Source organism: Cydia amplana, chromosome 2 (genome assembly GCF_948474715.1).
Source record: "Cydia amplana chromosome 2, ilCydAmpl1.1, whole genome shotgun sequence".
Taxonomy (NCBI): domain Eukaryota; kingdom Metazoa; phylum Arthropoda; class Insecta; order Lepidoptera; family Tortricidae; genus Cydia; species Cydia amplana.
This window is the reverse complement of record NC_086070.1, coordinates 20,342,019-20,361,685: the sequence shown is the minus strand read 5'-3', so window position 1 is coordinate 20,361,685 and position 19,667 is coordinate 20,342,019. Positions and strand designations below refer to the sequence as shown.

Genomic DNA, 19,667 nt, shown 5'->3' with positions numbered 1-19,667 from the left:
TGACAAGCAATTTCAGTCAATAGAAAAGAGCGGCAAATTTAAAAATTGTAGGCCGAAGGGTTATCGTCCCATAGAAAAACAATATTTCGCGCCTTTTCCTACTGACAAACTTGTTTGACCGGCTATATTACACGTAGGTTAGCGATGCGGTCCGTAAATCCTAAAATTTGATCTACAGCTGTAATATACGAATACGGACGAAATTAGAAGAAAGACAATTGGGCGAAAGTTTTATTTACTTATTTCCCCTTTTATTCCTCACAAGTGTGATGGCAGACATTGTCTGTGCCATGGGCCTGTACTTACCACAGGAATTATGAAATTAAGCCCAGCCCATCGACACCCCATACTATGATAACTTAGGAACGTACTTGTTACCAACGTTGAGGCATAGTAAATAATCTTATCGAATTAAAATGACTGCTGTTGCATTTTGGTAGCACATACCATACTTGCTTTCAAACATAGACGTATTATACCTACTTTTCTTTAGGTTGGTATGATCGGTAAAACGTCTACCGTCATTCTAAATTGTCGTGAAAGCGGTTATGTTACGTGTTTATTTTTGTGTTTAGACTAAATAACTTTAGCTTTTGTTTAAATGGGGGGCAAATCTTTAAGAAAATGTGAAGTTTGTGGGGTCAGGCGTGTAAGGAAACTTACTTCTGATATATTTTTGGCAAGATTTCCCCTTGATTCGAACAGGTCGGTAAACTGATGTTTTTGTGCGATATTTTCATTTTGAGTCGTTACCAGATACTAATTTAATTCGTTTGGAGTAGTTTTTTATCGTTTACAATCCCTGATTAAAACGAAAACATTCTGTGAATAAATTCTTCTTGTAAAAAACTAGGTAACCTAAGACACGAATAGTGTGCGATCAACTTATCGATAATCCCTTTATTTCAGATATCGACTATGGGTAAAGGTAACAGGTAATGAGGATTTGGAATATTTACCTATACAAAGGCTGAATGAAACTCTAACCTCTGAATATCTACAAGTGAATGTAAATAAGCCTGACAGCTTTTTCCCTTTGTGGGAAGTTGGAGTTCACAGCCTTTACAGGCAAGACTCAGTGTTTGCATGAGTGATCTAAAAGTAGATTGTAGCTTTAGTTACGTTCATAAGCGTATTGTAATATGCCTACGTAAATATAAAACTATCTATATCTTATCTTTATTATGTAAAATAAAATTACTTTTATATTTTGCATTTATTTTATTATTCCACCTGATTCTCAATATTTACTTTTACAGTAGTACAGTACAACAGCACGTATCGCACATTTATCGATATCGATAAACAGTAGGTACCGGAAGTGTCGAGCCCTAGCGTTGTTTTTTTTTGTGTTGGCAGTATTGACATGTATTTGGTGTGTTGGCACAATGTACGTTCTTAATTCGGTTTAAGGCTTGTTCGAGAGTGCCGACTCTTAAAACGTAGTGATTTAATACTCTTTGATTAAGCCCTCACCTTCGGCTTCGGGCTTAAATTCACACTCGTTCGTAAATTCTTGTTTATCGCCGTAATATACTATAGTTGAGTGTGCTCAGAGCATAAAAAGGTCAACTACGGCGTTGCGTGAAGTTCAAGTGAACAAAAGATTTCCTTTGGCAGGATTAGTCCTCTCTCGGTGGACTCAACGCTGTATTTTATGTCTTAAACTCTCGACTTCTATTGGGTTTGTTGTTTCTAGATAATATTGTGGCAAACCAATTTGTCAGTAGAAAAGGCATGAAATTCAAAGTTTGTATGAGAGACTGGTGACAATTCTTAAATTCAGCGGCTTTTCTTGAGTTATCTTATTGATTGGTTTGAAAAAGTATAATAAAATACTATTATACGGATAAGTTTAACTCTCGAATTTAAACTGTTGTGAGACATACTAACATTGAATAATTTTACGGTGACTTAAAACAAGTGAGTCTAAACCGTAAAATTATTCAAAGTTTAACTCTTTTCTGGGCCCTATTTTTCTCAAACAATCTTTAAAAAATGTCTGTTGCCGCCGGGTGCATTTGCTACAGAACAATATTTGATCAGGATTTCGCTTCGATTAATCATCAGCAAGTCCAGCAACCTATTCAACTTTTTTTATCATTATATGCTAAACGATATCAGAAAATCCTTCGATTTTGGCTAACATTTTTTACGCTGGCAACATATTTTTCATAGACAAGAAGCGTAACCCACTTCCTATCAAAGATGGCGCTCCAAGTGGAGTTCTATTTACGTTGCATTATTAGCTATCTCTTTCAGACACGCCACAATTCTGTATAGTCTGTAAGAGATAGATGATGTTCTCTTTTGATTGTAACGAATGCTAACGAATCTTGGTTATTTTATACATCAAGTAGATTTATTTATTTTAATAACTTGTAGTGTTAACGGATATTAATAATGTGACCCTATTTCCTGTTTTATGTTTACCCTTTTTTAAATGATTAAATTGGTCTCGGGAAGATTACATGGCGTATAATGAAAATTCCAGGTATGTGTACAATCGATAATGTCGTCATTCCGTAGTTGTTATAACCACAAATTTCACTTGTCTGACTTAAATTATGACTGAAGGACATCAAATTTTGACTTTGAAGTAACTTTTGCGAGGTTTAACGACGATTTTAATGATTCTTTAATGCCAGATCCGCTTAATTATTTCAATTTAAGCCTCAAATATGTATTACCGTTAACTCCAACGTTTTTCCTTCGAATTCGATCTTTAAATATTTAACGGATTCTTGTTTTGAATGTTTTTCGTGGTTTTGCAATTGCACAGGACGTTGAATAAAGACAACAGAAACTGTTGTCTTTCTTATCGTGCTGTTTTTGTCGCGTGATTCCTGTCAGACGTGCATTTATTCGCGTATTTGGTTCAATGTCGTCCATGATTATGCAATGTAAAGCGATGCCATTTTAGTCATAAGGGTTCAGCAAGCAATATCATTTGTAAACGGATCTAACTCAACTAATCCAATAAGATTGCCTGCGGTTGCTGTAAATAATGCAATGTAGCGTTTTCGCTGCGCTGGAAGAGGTTATTTTCGCTCGAGATACGTTGAACGTTGAAATGTAGAGTTGATTGGCGTTCGCGTATTGTTATGTTATCGTTAACTGTATGACGACTGTGACGTCACTTGAGCTGTGCTATGGTCTCTTTATTATTTCTCGTTTCAAAGTGGCCAAGTGACTCGATTAATTTAGGTGTACCTAGGTACCCACTTAGGTAGGTAACTAAGTATTAGGTGATGCGATTTCTTCCGAGGTCGAGCGCATCGAGAGCGTTTACTCAGTTACGCAGACTTAACTAAGGCACTAGACTAGATAGGGACCTTTCCATACCTGTCAATACTGCCTTTATCTGAAAATCGAAATGTAGAGTCCTTGCTCTATAATTGCCTTCTGCCTTGGCGTATTGAGTCTGCTTGGACAAAAATATAAAATGACTACGGCTAACGACTCTAGCGAGTGATAATGATAATGCTAAGTATATAATTAACATTAATAAGTTAGGCGAGGCACATAAAGAAGTAGGTAACCAAGTTGTTAAATATTACCAAACTTTTCTTGAGGGACTAAGTAATTAATAGTACTGCTGGGTACTAGGCAAGTAGGCATCGGTGGTAGACTTTATTAAAAAAGTTGTATAGGTACCAAAGTTCTGTGTTTATATGTGACGTTATCTATGAAAAGGGACCTTATTGATGGCGGTTACGCCATTATTAAAGATGCTCCGATATAAATACAATACAATGCCGCACGACGCTGTGCGGCGTAAGCGTCATCGACAATAAGGCTTTTCATAGATAATGCCGCATATATTCGTAGATAAAATAAGTTGTTTTTAGGGTTCCGTAGCCAAATGGCAAAAAACGGAACCCTTATGGATTCGTCATGTCTGTCTGTCTGTCTGTCTGTCCGTCCGTCCGTATGTCACAGCCACTTTTTTCCGAAACTATAAGAACTATACTGTTGAAACTTGGTAAGTAGATGTATTCTGTGAACCGCATTAAGATTTTCACACAAAAATAGAAAAAAATAAATTTTGGGGGTTCCCCATACTTAGAACTGAAAGTAAAAAAAAAATTCATCAAACCCATACGTGTGGGGTATCTATGGCTATAGGTCTTCAAAAATGATATTGAGGTTTCTAATATAATTTTTTTCTAAACTGAATAGTTTGCGCGAGAGACACTTCCAAAGTGGTAAAATGTCCCCCCCCCCTGTAACTTCCAAAATAAGAGAATGATAAAACAAAAAAATATATATGATGTACATTACCATGCAACGACCATACCATGAACGAGATCTAGTAAGTAGTTTTTTTTTAATACGTCATCAATCCCCTAAATACGGAACCCTTCATGGGGTAGTCCGACTCGCACTTTGCCGCTTTTATTTTAAATTGAAACCAATTAAGAAGATGATTACCGGCTGATTACCGGCCTTTATAAAACGGCCCGAGAAGCTCTACTCTACACTACAGACTATCGATCACGATACACGTGTGTGATGACTTGACGAGATATCAAATTAAAGTTGATTTTAAGAGCTTCGTTGGCACAATTGCGTTAGCATTACCATGTTGTTACAGCTCCAGCATGCAGGATGACCGGTCGAAGGCGTCTCTGCAATTGCAGATAGAGCGCCTTCAAGTTTTGCGGGCGAAGCTTAACACTGTAGCAGAGGAGGATTACGTCATCGTCAAAGAAGAAGTACAGTAAGTAGATGTTCTCATGATTTCGAAGGATCTATTCTACGATGCTCGAGAAAATGTGTACCTACCCATATGCTAATATAATAAGGCATAGAGGTAAATTTAATGTAGAGATATCGGGATATGTACTTAGGTAATTTGCATCACGGGAATCGAACCGGTGACCTCTGGCTTCGTTTTTAAAGAATGTAAACCACGGGGCTGGCCGAACCGGTCGGCCGTGTTATATTTTTATTTTACACAGCATCCGCATAGGTATTGTTTTAAAGACCTATGTAATCTAAGTACCTACAACATCAGCCGGGCTAACACATGATTGGCGCGACAGTACCTATCTCGCGGCGAGATAATCTACCCGTCCCTCTTTTATTAACATAGTTAAAAAAATCTCGCCAATCACGTGCTAGGGGTGCAGGAACGCGAAATGATTTTTAATGAAAAGATGACTAACTACTTATTTAAGACTAGCTGTTGCCCGCGACTTCGTACGCGTGGATTTGTATATTGGTGGTTATATATTCTACACTAGCTGTTGCCCGCGACTTCGTACGCGTGGATTTGTATATTGGTGGTTATATATTCTACATTAGCTTAGAACATTGTGCAGCAAGTGATTGCGGTAGGACGGTTAATCATTTGTTAATTATTAATATTATACAACGCATGAGACTTTGTCTTTCACAACCTACGAAATTTCAAGCCCCTAACTGAATAAAATTGTCCTCGATATAATCCCTCTAAACCCCCTTAGAAGATTTTCATGTCCTCTATTTAATAAAACCTACTACCTAACTACCTATTTACGAAGTTTGAAGTTCCTAGCTTTAAATAAAATTTGAACCCTATACAAACTTTCAACCCCTTTTTAATCATTTTAGGGGATGATTTTTTAAAAGCTGAAATTATTTTTCTTGTATTCTAATAATATGCCTTTATACAACGATTCAAGTCCCGCACTCAAAAAAATGTTTGGCCTCCAAACAAATTTTCAACCCCTTTTTCACCACCTCGGGGGATGAATTATCAAAATCTCTGAAATTAGTTTTCTTCTCTTTTGATAAAATACATTTTTACGAAGTTTCAAGTTTGTAGCTTTAAATAAAATTTGAACCCTATACAAACTTTCAACCCCCTGTTTTAACCCTGTTAGAGGATGAATTTTACAAAACGCTAAAATAACTTTTCCTGTCTTCTAATAATATCCTCAAATAGAAAGATTCAAGTCACGCGTTCGAAAAAATGTTTGATATCCATACAAACTTCCAACCCCCTTCCTTCCAACCACCTTAGGGGATGAATTTTCAAAAACGCTGAAATTGGTTTTCTTGTATCTTAATTTAATACCTTTTTGCAAAATTTCAAGTTCCTAGCTTAAAATAAAATTTGCACCCTAAGACGAACTTTCATCCTCTTTTATCCCCCTTAGGGGTTGAATTTCCAAAAACGTAGCAATTACTTTTTTTTTGTAATCGGCTATTATGCCTTTCTAAGAAGTTTCAAAGCATTTGTAATGGATTAAAACTTTGAACCCCTTTTTAACCCTGTTAGGGGATGAATTTTACAAAACGCTGAAATAACTTTTCCTGTCTTCTAATAATATCCCAAAATACAAAGATTCAAGTCCCGCACTCTCAAAAATATTTGATCTCCGTACAAACTTTCAACCCCGTTTTTACCACCTCGGCGGATGAAGTTTTAAAAACGCTGAAATTAGTTTTCTTGTTTTTTTAATTAATTACCTTTTTACGAAGTTTTAAGGTCCTAGCTTAAAATAAAATTTGCACCCCAGGACAAAGTTTCATCCCCTTTTTTACCCCCTTAGGGGTTGAATTACCTGAAACGTCGCAAGTCCTGTTTTTTGTCATCGGCTATTATGTCTTTCTAAGAAGTTTCAAAGCATTTGTAATGGATTCAAACTATCAACCCCTTTTTAACCCTGTTAGGGGATGAATTTTCAAAAACGCTGAAATTACTTTTCCCGTCTTATAATAATATCCCCATATACAAAGTTTCAAGTCCAACACTCACAAAAATATTTGATCTCCATACAAACTTTCAACCCCTTTTTCACCACCTTGGGGGATGAATTTTCAAAAACGCTGAAATTACTTTTCCCGTCTTATAATAATATCCCCATATACAAAGTTTCAAGTCCAACACTCAAAAATATTTGATCTCCATACAAACTTTCAACCCCTTTTTCACCACCTTGGGGGATGAATTTTCGAAAACGCAGAAATTAGTTTTCTTATTTTTTAATTTAGTACCTTTTTACGAAGTTTCAAGGTCCTAGCTTAAAATAAAATTTGCACCCCAGGACAAAGTTTCACCCCCTTTTTTACCCCCTTAGGGGTTGAATTACCTAAAACGTCGCAATTCCTTTTTTTTGTCATCGGCTATTATGTCTTTCTAAGAAGTTTCAAAGCATTTGTAATGGGTTCAAACTTTCAACCCCTTTTTAACCCTGTTAGGGGATGAATTTTCAAAAACGCTGAAATTACTTTTCCCGTCTTATAATAATATCTCCATATACAAAGTTTCAAGTCCAACACTCCCAAAAATATTTGATATCCATACAAACTTTCAACCCCTTTTTCACCACCTTGGGGGATGAATTTTCGAAAACGTAGAAATTAGTTTTCTTGTTTTTTAATATAGTACATTTTTACAAAGTTTCAAATTCCTAGCTTAAAATAAAACTTGCACCCCATACAACCTTTCATCCCTTTTTTAACCCCCTTAGGGGTTGAATTTTTCAAAATCGCTTCTTATCTCTTGTACACTTTATAAATTCAACCTAGTGTGCAAATTTCAACTTTCTAGCTTTTGTAGTTTCGGCTCTGCGTTGATGAATCAGTCAGTCAGTCAGTCAGTCAGTCAGTCAGTCAGTCAGTCAGGACACTTGCATTTATATATATAGATTAGCTTAGAACATTATGCAGCAAAATATTGCAGTAGGACGGTTAATCATTTGTTAATTATTAATATTATACAACGCATGAGACTTGTCTTTCACAACCTACGAAGTTTCTAGCCCCTAACTGAATAAAATTGTTCTCAACATAATCCCTCTCAAACCCCTTAGAAGATTTTCATGTCCTCTATTTACCTAACTACCTATACTTTTACCACCTTACGGGATGAATTTTCAAAAACGCAGAAATTAGTTTTCTTGTATTTTAATATTATATCTTTTTACGAACTTTCAATTACCTAGCTTATAATAAAATTTGAACCACATACAAACTTTCAACCTCTTTTTAACCCTGTTAGGGGATGAATTTTACAAAACGCTGAAATTACTTTTCCTGTCTTTTAATAATATCCCCAAATACAAAGATTCAAGTCCCGCGCTCGAAAAAATGTTTGATATCCATACAAACTTTCAACCCTTTTTTCACCACCTTAGGGGATGAATTTTCAAAAACGCTGAAATTAGTTTTCTTGTATTTAAATTTAATATCTATTTGCAAAGTTTCAAGTTCCTAGCTTAAAATGAAATTTGCACCCCAAGACGAACTTTCATCCCCTTTTTAAGCCCCTTAGGGGTTTCCAAAAACGTCGCAATTACTTTATTTTGTAATCGGCTATTATGCCTTTCTAAGAAGTTTCAAAGCATTTGTAATGGATTCAATCTTTCAACCCCTTTTTAACCCTGTTAGGGGATGAATTTTCAAAAACGCTGAAATTACTTTTCTTGTCTTATAATAATATCCCCATATACAAAGTTTCAAGTCCCACACTCACAAAAATATTTGATCTCCATACAAACTTTCAACCCCTTTTTCACCACCTTGGGGGATGAATTTTCAAAAACGCTGAAATTAGTTTTCTTGTTTTTTAATATAATACATTTTTACAAAGTTTCAAATTCCTAGCTTAAAATAAATCTTGTACCCCATACAACCTTTCATCCCCTTTTTAACCCCCTTAGGGGTTGAATTTTTCAAAATCGCTTCTTATCTCTTGTACACTTTATAAATGCAACCTAGTGTGCAAATTTCAACTTTCTAGCTTTTGTAGTTTCGGCTCTGCGTTGATGAATCAGTCAGTCAGTCAGTCAGTCAGTCAGGACACTTGCATTTATATATATACTAGCTGTTGCCCGCGACTTCGTACGCGTGGATTTGTATATTGGTGGTTATATATTCTACATTAGCTTAGAACATTATGCAGCAAGAGATTGCGGTAGGACGGTTAATCATTTCTTAATTATTAATATTATACGACGCATGAGACTTGTCTTTCACAACCTACGAAGTTTCAAGCCCCTAACTGAATAAAATTGTCCTCGATGTAATCCCTCTAAACCCCCTTAGAAGATTTTCATGTCCTCTATTTAATAAAACCTACTACCTAACTACCTATTTACGAAGTTTCAAGTTCCTAGCTTTAAATAAAATTTGCACCCTAAGACGAACTTTAATCCCCTTTTTAACCCCCTTAGGGGTTGAATTTCCAAAAACGTTACAATTACTTTTTTTTGTTATCGGCTGTTATGCCTTTCTAAGAAGTTTCAAAGCATTTGTAATGGATTCAAACTTTCAACCCCTGTTTAACCCTGTTAGGGGATGAATTTTACAAAACGCTGAAATTACTTTTCCTGTATTTTAATAATATCCCCAAATACAAAGATTCAATTCCCGCGTTCGAAAAAATGTTTGATATCCATACAAACTTTCAACCCCTTTTTCACCACTTTAGGGGATGAATATTCAAAAACGCTGAAATTAGTTTTCTTGTATTTTAATACCATATATTTTTACGACGTTTCAAGTTCCTAGCTTAAAATAAAATTTGAACGCCATACAAACTTTCAACCCCTGTTTAACCCTGTTAGGGGATGAATTTTACCAAACGCTGAAATAACTTTTCCTGTCTTCTAATAATATCCCCAAATACAAAGATTTAAGTCCCGCACTCTCATAAATATTTGATATCCGTACAAATTTTTAACCCCATGTTTTACCACCTTGGGGGATGAATTTTTAAGAACGCTGAAATTTGTTTTTTTTGTATCTTAATTTAATACCTATTTGCAAAGTTCCAAGTTCATAGCTTAAAATAAAATTTGCACCCTAAGACGAACTTTCATCCCCTTTTTAACCCCCTTAGGGGTTGAATTTACAAAAACGTTGCAATCACTTTTTTTTGTTATCGGCTATTATGCCTTTCTAAGAAGTTTCAAAGCATTTGTAATGGATTCAAACTTTCAACCCCTGTTTAACCCTGTTAGGGGATGAATTTTACAAAACGGTGAAATTACTTTTCCTGTATTTTAATAATATCCCCAAATACAAAGATTCAAGTCCCGCACTCTCAAAAATATTTGATCTCCGTACAAATTTTCAATCCCTTTTTTACCACCTTGGGGGATGAATTTTTAAAAACGCTGAAATTAGTTTTCTTGTTTTTTAATTTAATACCTTTTTACGAAGTTTCAAGGTCCTAGCTTAAAATAAAATTTGCACCCCAGGACAAAGTTTCATCGCCTTTTTTACCCCCTTAGAGGTTGAATTAACTAAAACGTCGCAATTACTTTTTTTTGTCATCGGCTATTATGCCTTTCTAAGAAGTTTCAAAGCATTTGTAATGGATTCAAACTTTCAACCCCTTTTTAACCCTGTTAGGGGATGAATTTTCAAAAACGCTGAAATTGCTTTTCCTGTCTTATAATAATATCCCCATATACAAAGTTTCAAGTCCAACACTCACAAAAATATTTGATCTCCATACAAACTTTCAACCCCTTTTTCACCACCTTGGGGGATGAATTTTCGAAAACGCAGAAATGAATTTTCTTATTTTTTAATTTAATACCTTTTTACGAAGTTTCAAGGTCCTAGCTTAAAATAAAATTTGCACCCCAGGACAAAGTTTCATCCCCTTTTTTACCCCCTTAGAGGTTGAATTACCTAAAACGTCGCAATTACTTTTTTTTGTCATCGGCTATTATGCCTTTCTAAGAAGTTTCAAAGCATTTGTAATGGATTCAAACTTTCAACCCCTTTTTAACCCTGTTAGGGGATGAATTTTCAAAAACGCTGAAATTACTTTTCCCGTTTTATAATACTATCCCCATATACAAAGTTTCAAGTCCAACACTCACAAAAATATTTGATCTCCATATAAACTTTCAACCCCTTTTTCACCACCTTGGGGGATGAATTTTCGAAAACGCAGAAATTAATTTTCTTGTTTTTTAATATAGTACATTTTTACAAAGTTTCAATTTCCTAGCTCAAAATAAAACTTGAACCCCATACAAACTTTCATCCCCTTTTTAACCCCCTTAGGGGTTGAATTTCTCAAAATCGCTCCTTAGCTCTTATACGTTTTATAAATGCAACCTAGTGTCCAAATTTCAACTTTCTAGCATTTGTAGTTTCGGCTCTACGTTGATGAGTCAGTCAGTCAGTCAGTCAGTCAATCAGTCAGGACACGTGCATTTATATATATAGATAGATATGCCTATACTTAAAAACTAGCCAAGACAAATCCTTTATAATTTCAGGATTTTCTATTATTTTATAATTATTTTGAACAAGCTAAGGGACTTGAATACATGTGCCAAATTTCATGTGTGTAGGTTAAGTAGGTTTCAAGTTGTGAAGGGGTCAAAAGTAGCTCGAAATGGTTCGTGTAATATTACACACGGTTGCTGCGTCGCCAGTTCCTTTTTCTTTGAACTTGGCTGGACACGCTACCGCGTGTCTAGATTTGACCCACTTCTCGGGTGTTCAATGAAGCTGAAAATTTACATAAGTACATAATATGTAATATGGGTGACAATACAATATTTTTATGGTTACCATCGATGATGATCAGGCCTCGGAGTTTTTTTAGCACGGTAAGACTAAGGAGAGCTATGGAGTCTTTGTTAACATTAAAATTAAGTTCATACTCATACTCATCCTCATTAATTAAGTACAAGTAAATTATGTACAGCTCTAGACCTAATAAATATCAGCGATCATCACAATAACGAAATACGTAACTATATATTCACTAGCTGTTGCCCGCGACTTCGTACGCGTGGATTTGTATATTGGTGGTTATAAATTCTACATTAGCTTAGAACATTATGCAGCAAAAGATAGCAGTAGGGACGGTTATTCATTTGTTAATTATTAAGTATACAACGCATGAGATTTGTCTTTCACAACCTGGCTACGAAATTTCAAGCCCCTAACTGAATAAAATTGTTCTCGATAATCTCGATATAATCTTTCTCAACCGCCAGAAGATTTTCAAGTCCACTATGTAATAAAATCTACTACCTAACTACCTATTTACGAAGTTTGAAGTTCCTAGCTTTAAATAAAATTTGAACCCTCTACCAACTCTCAACCCCTGTTTAAACTTTTAGGGGATGAATTTTTAAAAACGCTGAAATTACTTTTCTTGTATTGTAATAATATGCCTTTATACAACGATTAAAGTCCCGCACTCCGATAAATATTTGGGTTCCATACAAATTTTCGACCCCCTTCACCACCTTGGGGGATGAATTATCAAAAACTCTAAAATTAGTTTTCTTTTCTCTTAATAAAATACCTTTTTACAAAGCTTCAAGTTCCTAGCTTTAAATAAAATTATAACCTATACAATCTTTCCACCCCTTTTTAACCCTGTTATGGGATGAATTTTTAAAAACGCCGAAATAAGTTTTCTTGTGTTCTAATACTATGGCTTTATACAAAGATTTAAGTCTCGCACTCTCAAAAATATTTGATCTCCATACAAACTTTCAACCCCTTTTTCACCTCCACGGGGGATGAATTTTTAAAAACGCTGAATAGGTTTTTTTGTTTTTTAATAGAATACCTTTCTACGAAGTTTCAAGTTCCTAGCTTTAAATAAAATTTGAACCCTATACAAAATTTCAACCCCTTTTGGACCCTTATAGGGTATGAATTTTTAAAAACGCTGAAATTACTTTTCTCGTATTCTAATAATATGTCAGTATACAAAGATTCAAGTCCCGTACTTACAAAAAATATTGACCTCCATACAAATTTTCAACCCCTTTTTCACCACCTTAAATGTTGAATTTTGGAAAACGCTAACAATGGTTTTCTTCTCTTTTAATGAAATAACTTTTTACGAAGTTACAAATTCGTAGGTTAAAATAAAATATAAACCCTATACAATCTTTCAACCCCGTTTTTAACCCTTTTAAGGGCTGAATTTTTGAAAACGCTGAAATGACTTTTCTTGAGAATTAATAATATGGCTTTATACAAAGATTCAAGTCCCGCAATCCAAAAAATATTTGATCTCCGTACAAACTTTCAACCCCTTTTTCACCAACTCGGGGGATGAATTTTTAAAAACACTGAAGTTTGTTTTGTTGTTTTTTAATTTAATACCTTTTTGCGAAGTTTCAAGGTCTTAGCTTAAAATAAAATTTGCACCCCAAGACAAAGTTTCATCCCCTTTTTTACTCCCTTAGGAGTTGAATTTCCTAAAACGTCGCAATCCCTTTTTTTTGCAATCGGATATTATGCCTTTCTAAAAAGTTTCAAAGCATTTGTAATGGATTTAAACTTTCAACCCCTTTTTAACCCTGTTAGGGGATAAATTTTTAAAAACGCTGAAATTACTTTTCCTGTCTTATAATAATATACCCATATACAAAGTTTAAAGTCACACACTCCCAAAAATATTTGATCTCCATACAAACTTTCAACCCCTTTTTCACCACCTTGGGGGATGAATTTTCGAAAACGCTGAAATTAGTTTTCTTATTTTTTAATATAATACATTTTTACAGAGTTTCAAATTCCTAGCTTAAAATAAATCTTGAACCCCATACAACCTTTCATCCCCTTTTTAACCCTTTTAAGGGATGAATTTTTAAAAACGTTGAAATTACTTTTCTTGAGTTTTAATAAATATGGCTTTATACAAAGACTCAAGTCCCGCACTCTCAATAATATTTGATCTCCGTACAAACTTTCAACCCCTTTTTCACCACCTCGGGGGATGAATTTTTAAAAACGCTGAAATTAGTTTTCTTTTTTTTTTAATTTAATACCTTTTTGCAAAAGTTTCAAGGTCCTAGCTTAAAATAAAATTTGCACCCCAAGACAAAGTTTCATACCCTTTTTAACCCCTAAGGGTTGAATTTTCTAAAACGTCGCAATTACTTTTTTTTGTAATCGGCTATTATGCGTTTCTAAGAAGTTTCAAAGCATTTGTAATGGATTCAAACTTCCAACCCCTTTTTAACCCTGTTAAGGGATGAATTTTCAAAAACGCTGAAATTACTTTTCCTGTCCTATATACCCATATACAAAGTTTAAAGTCACACACTCACAAAAATATTTGATCTCCATACAAACTTTCAACCCCTTTTTCACCACCTTGGGGGATGAATTTTCAAAAACGCTGAAATTAGTTTTCTTATTTTTTAATATAATACATTTTTACAGAGTTTCAAATTCCTAGCTTAAAATAAATCTTGAACCCCATACAACCTTTCATCCCCTTTTTAACCCTTTTAAGGGATGAATTTTTAAAAACGCTGAAATTACTTTTCTTGAGTTTTAATGATATGGCTTTATACAAAGACTCAAGTCCCGCACTCTCAATAATATTTGATCTCCGTACAAACTTTCAACCCCATTTTCACCACCTCGGGGGATGAATTTTTAAAAACGCTGAAATTAGTTTTCTTGTTTTTTAATTTAATACCTTTTTGCAAAGTTTCAAGGTCCTAGCTTAAAATAAAATTTGCACCCCAAGACAAAGTTTCATCCCCTTTTTTACCCCCTTAGGGGTTGAATTTCCTAAAACGTCGCAATTACTTTTTTTTGTAATCGGCTATTATGCCTTTCTAAGAAGTTTCAAAGCATTTGTAATGGATTCAAACTTTCAACCCCTTTTTAACCCTGTTAGGGGATGAATTTTCAAAAACGCTGAAATTACTTTTCCTATCTTATAATAATATACCCATATACAAAGTTTAAAGTCACACACTCACAAAAATATTTGATCTCCATACAAACTTTCAACCCCTTTTTTACCACCTTGGGGGATGAATTTTCAAAAACGCTGAAATTAGTTTTCTTGTTTTTTAATATAATACATTTTCACAAAGTTTCAAATTTCTAGCTTAAACTAAAACTTGAACCCCATACAACCTTTCATCCCCTTTTTAACCCCCTTAGGGGTTGAATTTTTCAAAATCGCTTCTTATCTCTTGTACACTTTACAAATGCAACCTAGTGTGCAAATTTCAACTTTCTAGCTTTTGTAGTTTCGGCTCTGCGTTGATGAATCAGTCAGTCAGTCAGTCAGTCAGTCAGTCAGTCAGGACACTTGCATTTATATATATAGATAAGATGAGTTGAACTCAACATTCATCATAAATAAAAGTGACAGAATAACTGCATTTTTTGGGGAATTCCCGACTTTTATTTCCTTTATTTAATGGCCCATAGACCATCACATATTACATAACTACTTTTCAAACAGCAGTTTCAAGCAGTGTGGGTAGACATCTGCCTACCCACTGTTTGAAACTTAGGTACTTATTAAATATTAAAAAAATGTAAATTAGCACGGTACCTAAAAGCATCTTACCTCTTCAAATTTTTGGTAAATACCTATCTGATCTGAATAACCTACCTGTACCACACCTCAAAAATGATCTCACGTCTCATCCCACAATCAAATGTGAAATGCATTGGCCATTAAGCCCTTGCTACACGGTCGCCGACAAGCCCCTCAGACCGCGTGGCCTTGGTTTGGACGGACCGTGTAGACAGTTGTTTCCAACAAAATTTGACCAAAACTGATCAAGGACAGACCAAGGTCAGACGGTTAGAAGGCTTGTCGGCGACCGTGTAGCAAGGGCTTTATACATATTAAAACAACCCGAGGCGAGACAGGGAGGGCCTCAGCGCCGGTTCCCGCGCTCGTGACGACCACCGCGCACCCCGCTGCGTTCAGTCAGTCCGGCTTCGCGCGCCTTACGGCCGAGATTCATCGCGTCGGGGTCCAATGAAATTAAAAAATCAAAATTAAAAAGTAAACACTCTTTGTCTTTGACCCTTTAGGGCCTTTAGGCGGGAATTTTGCGATATGTCACCATCATTTGCTGACAAGAAGTGAATGTAGTTATTTTATTATGTTTCGTAACAATGATACTAAAGTTAAGTAATGAAAAAGGTGGTTAATTTAGTTGTTCGGTTTTGTATTTTGTGAAAAGCGATGCAATATCAAAGCAACGAGGATGACGATCTGCAATATCGTATTTTTGGCGAATCCTTCAACTTTCCAGCTGAGAGTAACAGTTCGAACACCGGCAGCGGTCGCCGACGAAAGTGAGTTTATTGCTTTACTTTCGTTTATTTACAAAAATGTATATGATTAAAGTGTACCTATCCATTTAATGTCGTTATCATATAAGTGGCCTCAGCGTTTCCAAGGTTATTGTATGATTTTACAGTACCTACTTACACTTACCTACCTATCTGAAACTTGATTGAAATTCTACCATGCTTCTTCACATAACTTAATGCTTCTGGGTCTTAGGAGGTTATGGCACAACCGAGGCTTGAACCCTCGACTTTTTGACCCACCCTCATAAGACAGGTTAAAGCAGTTTTAGGTAGTTTCCTAAGGGTGGATGGTTAAAAAATATTAACACAATTTTTATATTTGATGCCTGAATTTAATCAAACCACATGGTGTTGCTAAACCATGTTTATTCAACTGGATAACATAGTTATAGTAAATTTGATTTAATTGACATCATATCACAACCACATGGATGATTACATCATGAAAGATGTGAATAAATTTATATAGACAGCACTGTGGTGACCATGGGTGGTATAAAAAATAACCATAATACTACTATACCACAGTAATGTCCTGCTAGTTTCCAAATTAAAACTCAATGCCTTGTTCAAGTAGCCATTTAAACAATTTAGAGGCCTTAGATTAGATTAGAATTAGAACAGTATCCACTATTGCTTCTACACCACCATACAAAATGATTTAAATGATTGATACTCAAAGAAAGATTTTAGAATTGTTTGGAAAAGTAATGTTACCTACTTTATTTGTTTTATGAATATCTAAGTACTTATTTAAAATTTCATTGAAACAGACTGTAAATCATAATGTACAGCGAGCTGAAAAATTGCATATTGTAAATGGCATTCATTCATCAGGGGGGCATGCACTTTTACAGCTGGGTCTACACAGAGCCTTATGGGGACAGGTAAGCACCTGCTTTAAAAAAAAATCTAACAATACTCAATGCATGTTTTTACATGGGACCTAACTTCTCCATAAAATAAATTCCTATGATGTTATAAGCATGTAGGTTTTCAAATATTTATTTTCACATGCAAAGTGTATACTGATACTAGGGTCAGATATAGCACACTAGGCTAGGAAGTTATATTGCTATAATTTAATTATTTAAACATCAGCATAATTTATTGCTATCTAAAAACATGTTAATCAAGTCATTAATAATTCTTTTCTATCATCAGGCTGTGTATCTGTATGCTATTTATAGGCATGTTGTTATGGTTGAAATCATATGAGAGGAACAAGTTCTAATAAAACTGTCAATGTGAATACCTACCTTAGTGTTTAGATATAAAGACTCAAATTGTAATGGTTTTTGTAATTCATGATTATTTCAAGTACATAATTTTAACAATAACTTCATTGATTTAATGAATAGATTACACTGTCAATTATCAAACTAAGTAGAAATAGTACGGCTACCATCAGTTTGGCACTGACATAAACGCCGTCGAGAACGTAATTTACTTTCTATACATCTCGCTCGTACTCACAAGGCTCTAACTTCCTTTTCTTTTGATTCTTTAGTTTAGAGATATGACAGTACTTGTCGAATTGATAACCATTTTACATTTGTACTTACCCGTTATTCCATAAAACGTAGCAACCTCTTCCTCTTACAAAACAAAACCTCTGTTTGTCTCTTTGTAACAATTAGGGAAAACCATTTTATTACAAACAAAGTTAGATTTAACAAATGTTTATGAATAACGCCATTAGACACGAAAAAACCTACTTTTTTTTATAAATTATAGCACATAGATGACATATACTACAAGCAGATTTTACCCCCATAATAATTAGTATCACATCCGCTCACACTTCATTCCTATTCTTTGTATTACCATAATCTATTGCCCGATTTGAATACGAACTCCCTCGACCTTCAACTTCTGGATTATCCTGCGTGCTTTAAGAGACCTTGGAACGTGCCCATGTAACTACAAGGTCTCACGCACAGACCTCCGCTAAGATGAGATACGAATCTTATTGCCTTGTAATAAGGCGAAAAATGTATATCCGACCATACAAGAGGTATGTAGATCGTAGGTACCTAAAGACTTCAAATATGTAGGCGGACGAGTACAGTCACGCTTAAATGTCTTAAATCTTTTTCTTTATAATATAGGGGGCAAACGAGCAGACGAATCGCCTGGTGGTAAACAATTACCGACGCCCATGGACTCCCGCAACACCAGAGGGGTTGGAAGTGCGTTGCCGGAATTTAATGCCGGAACCACACTTCGCTATGCGTTATTTGTTATGCGCGTTATTTGGCCGCATACGACGAAGTGTGGAGGGTTCATTCGTCTATATTTGCTATATTTGCCCGCATAACGCATAAGCGCGAATAGCAAATACGCCTATCCGTCCACCTGTCGGTTTTTTGACACACTTCAAAGGACACGAATAAGCCGAATATGCGTCTCGACTGCCCACACTGTTCACTCATTCACTCGCTTACGCTTTTCAAAGTCAAAACGCACCACATATGTTTGGCACACCGGCACCAAGTTTGGCACACCGGCACGAAGTGTGGATGCCGTGTTTGTTGTTCGCTCACATAACAAATATTTGAGCGAATACAGCGTAGTCGCATAACAAATAACGCATAGCGAAGTGTGGTTCCGGCATAAGATGGGAGTACGCTCTTTTCTTGAAGGTCGTATCGGTCCGGAAATACTGCAGGCGGCACGGCAGTTCATTCCACAGTTTAGCTGTTTGAGGCAGGAAGTGTCCGGAGAAATACACAGTTAACATACTAGCAATCTTCTCGATGCCATCTTCAGGATGTTAGTGAGGTCATAAATGTTCTTCTTTCGACTTTTTAGAATGTCTTCTACAACTACGAAGTAGACAAAAGACCTACAGCTCCGTGATCAGACATACGAGTGGTCCTATAAAGGGTTCCCATGTACAAGTACCTGAAGGTATTAAGAACACTCGAGACTCCAAGAGCAATTAAAATGTAGTCATTTTGTACGGAAAATTAATATTAAACGACGTGTGAGTTCCGTTATCATTAATCTTGAGTGTAGGTATGGCTTTCTAACGTCAAATAGGCATTTTGATTTTTCTTTTAGCTAAAGAGTCAAATCGACTTGTATTAACGTGGTATTACATATAATATATTTTAATTCGCCCTCTCAAATTGTCGGCTGTTGCGTCTGATTAGCTAACACACCGGTAATTCGACCGCATGAATGACGGCCACATTAGGAAGTGTGACAAAATCGTACATAAAGTCTAAGTAATCATCTCTGTCCGTGATTGTACTCTACGCTGAATGAAGCGCGTCGGTGTCATTCAAAGACTGGGCTAGTCGCTATTGAGATTTGCGAAATAAGATTACAACTCCCAGTTACTGAAATGGGCGAAAAGTCCGCATTAGGTAGACTGTTTGTAACTCACTATAGCCACAGAATAACTAATAGTACTACCGCTATAGCTTTAAAATTTCGCTATTTATACCAATCTAAACAAGTGTGCAGTATGTTTATAAGTATGTATAGGTATTTCTCAAAGTGCGTGTATACAGTGTGTGCGAGTTGACACCAGCTAGGACAGCTACCGCAGCGCAACCAGAAACCTCGGAGGTTGTTCCCTTTTATAT

The 19,667-nt window shown here is 35.5% G+C and overlaps 1 protein-coding gene across 1 annotated transcript in view; it reads left to right on the top strand.

Annotated features, from left to right (window-relative positions):
• The first annotated feature begins 2,307 nt into the window (after nucleotides 1-2,307).
• The window catches only part of LOC134660139 (myb protein), a 63,971-nt gene continuing 46,611 nt past the window's right edge, over nucleotides 2,308-19,667 (top strand). The window contains exons 1-2 of the mRNA XM_063515855.1: nucleotides 2,308-2,494; nucleotides 4,598-4,723. Of these exons, the coding sequence (XP_063371925.1) occupies nucleotides 2,472-2,494; nucleotides 4,598-4,723 (149 nt within the window). The 5' untranslated portion in view covers nucleotides 2,308-2,471. The remainder of the gene's footprint in view (nucleotides 2,495-4,597; nucleotides 4,724-19,667) is intronic.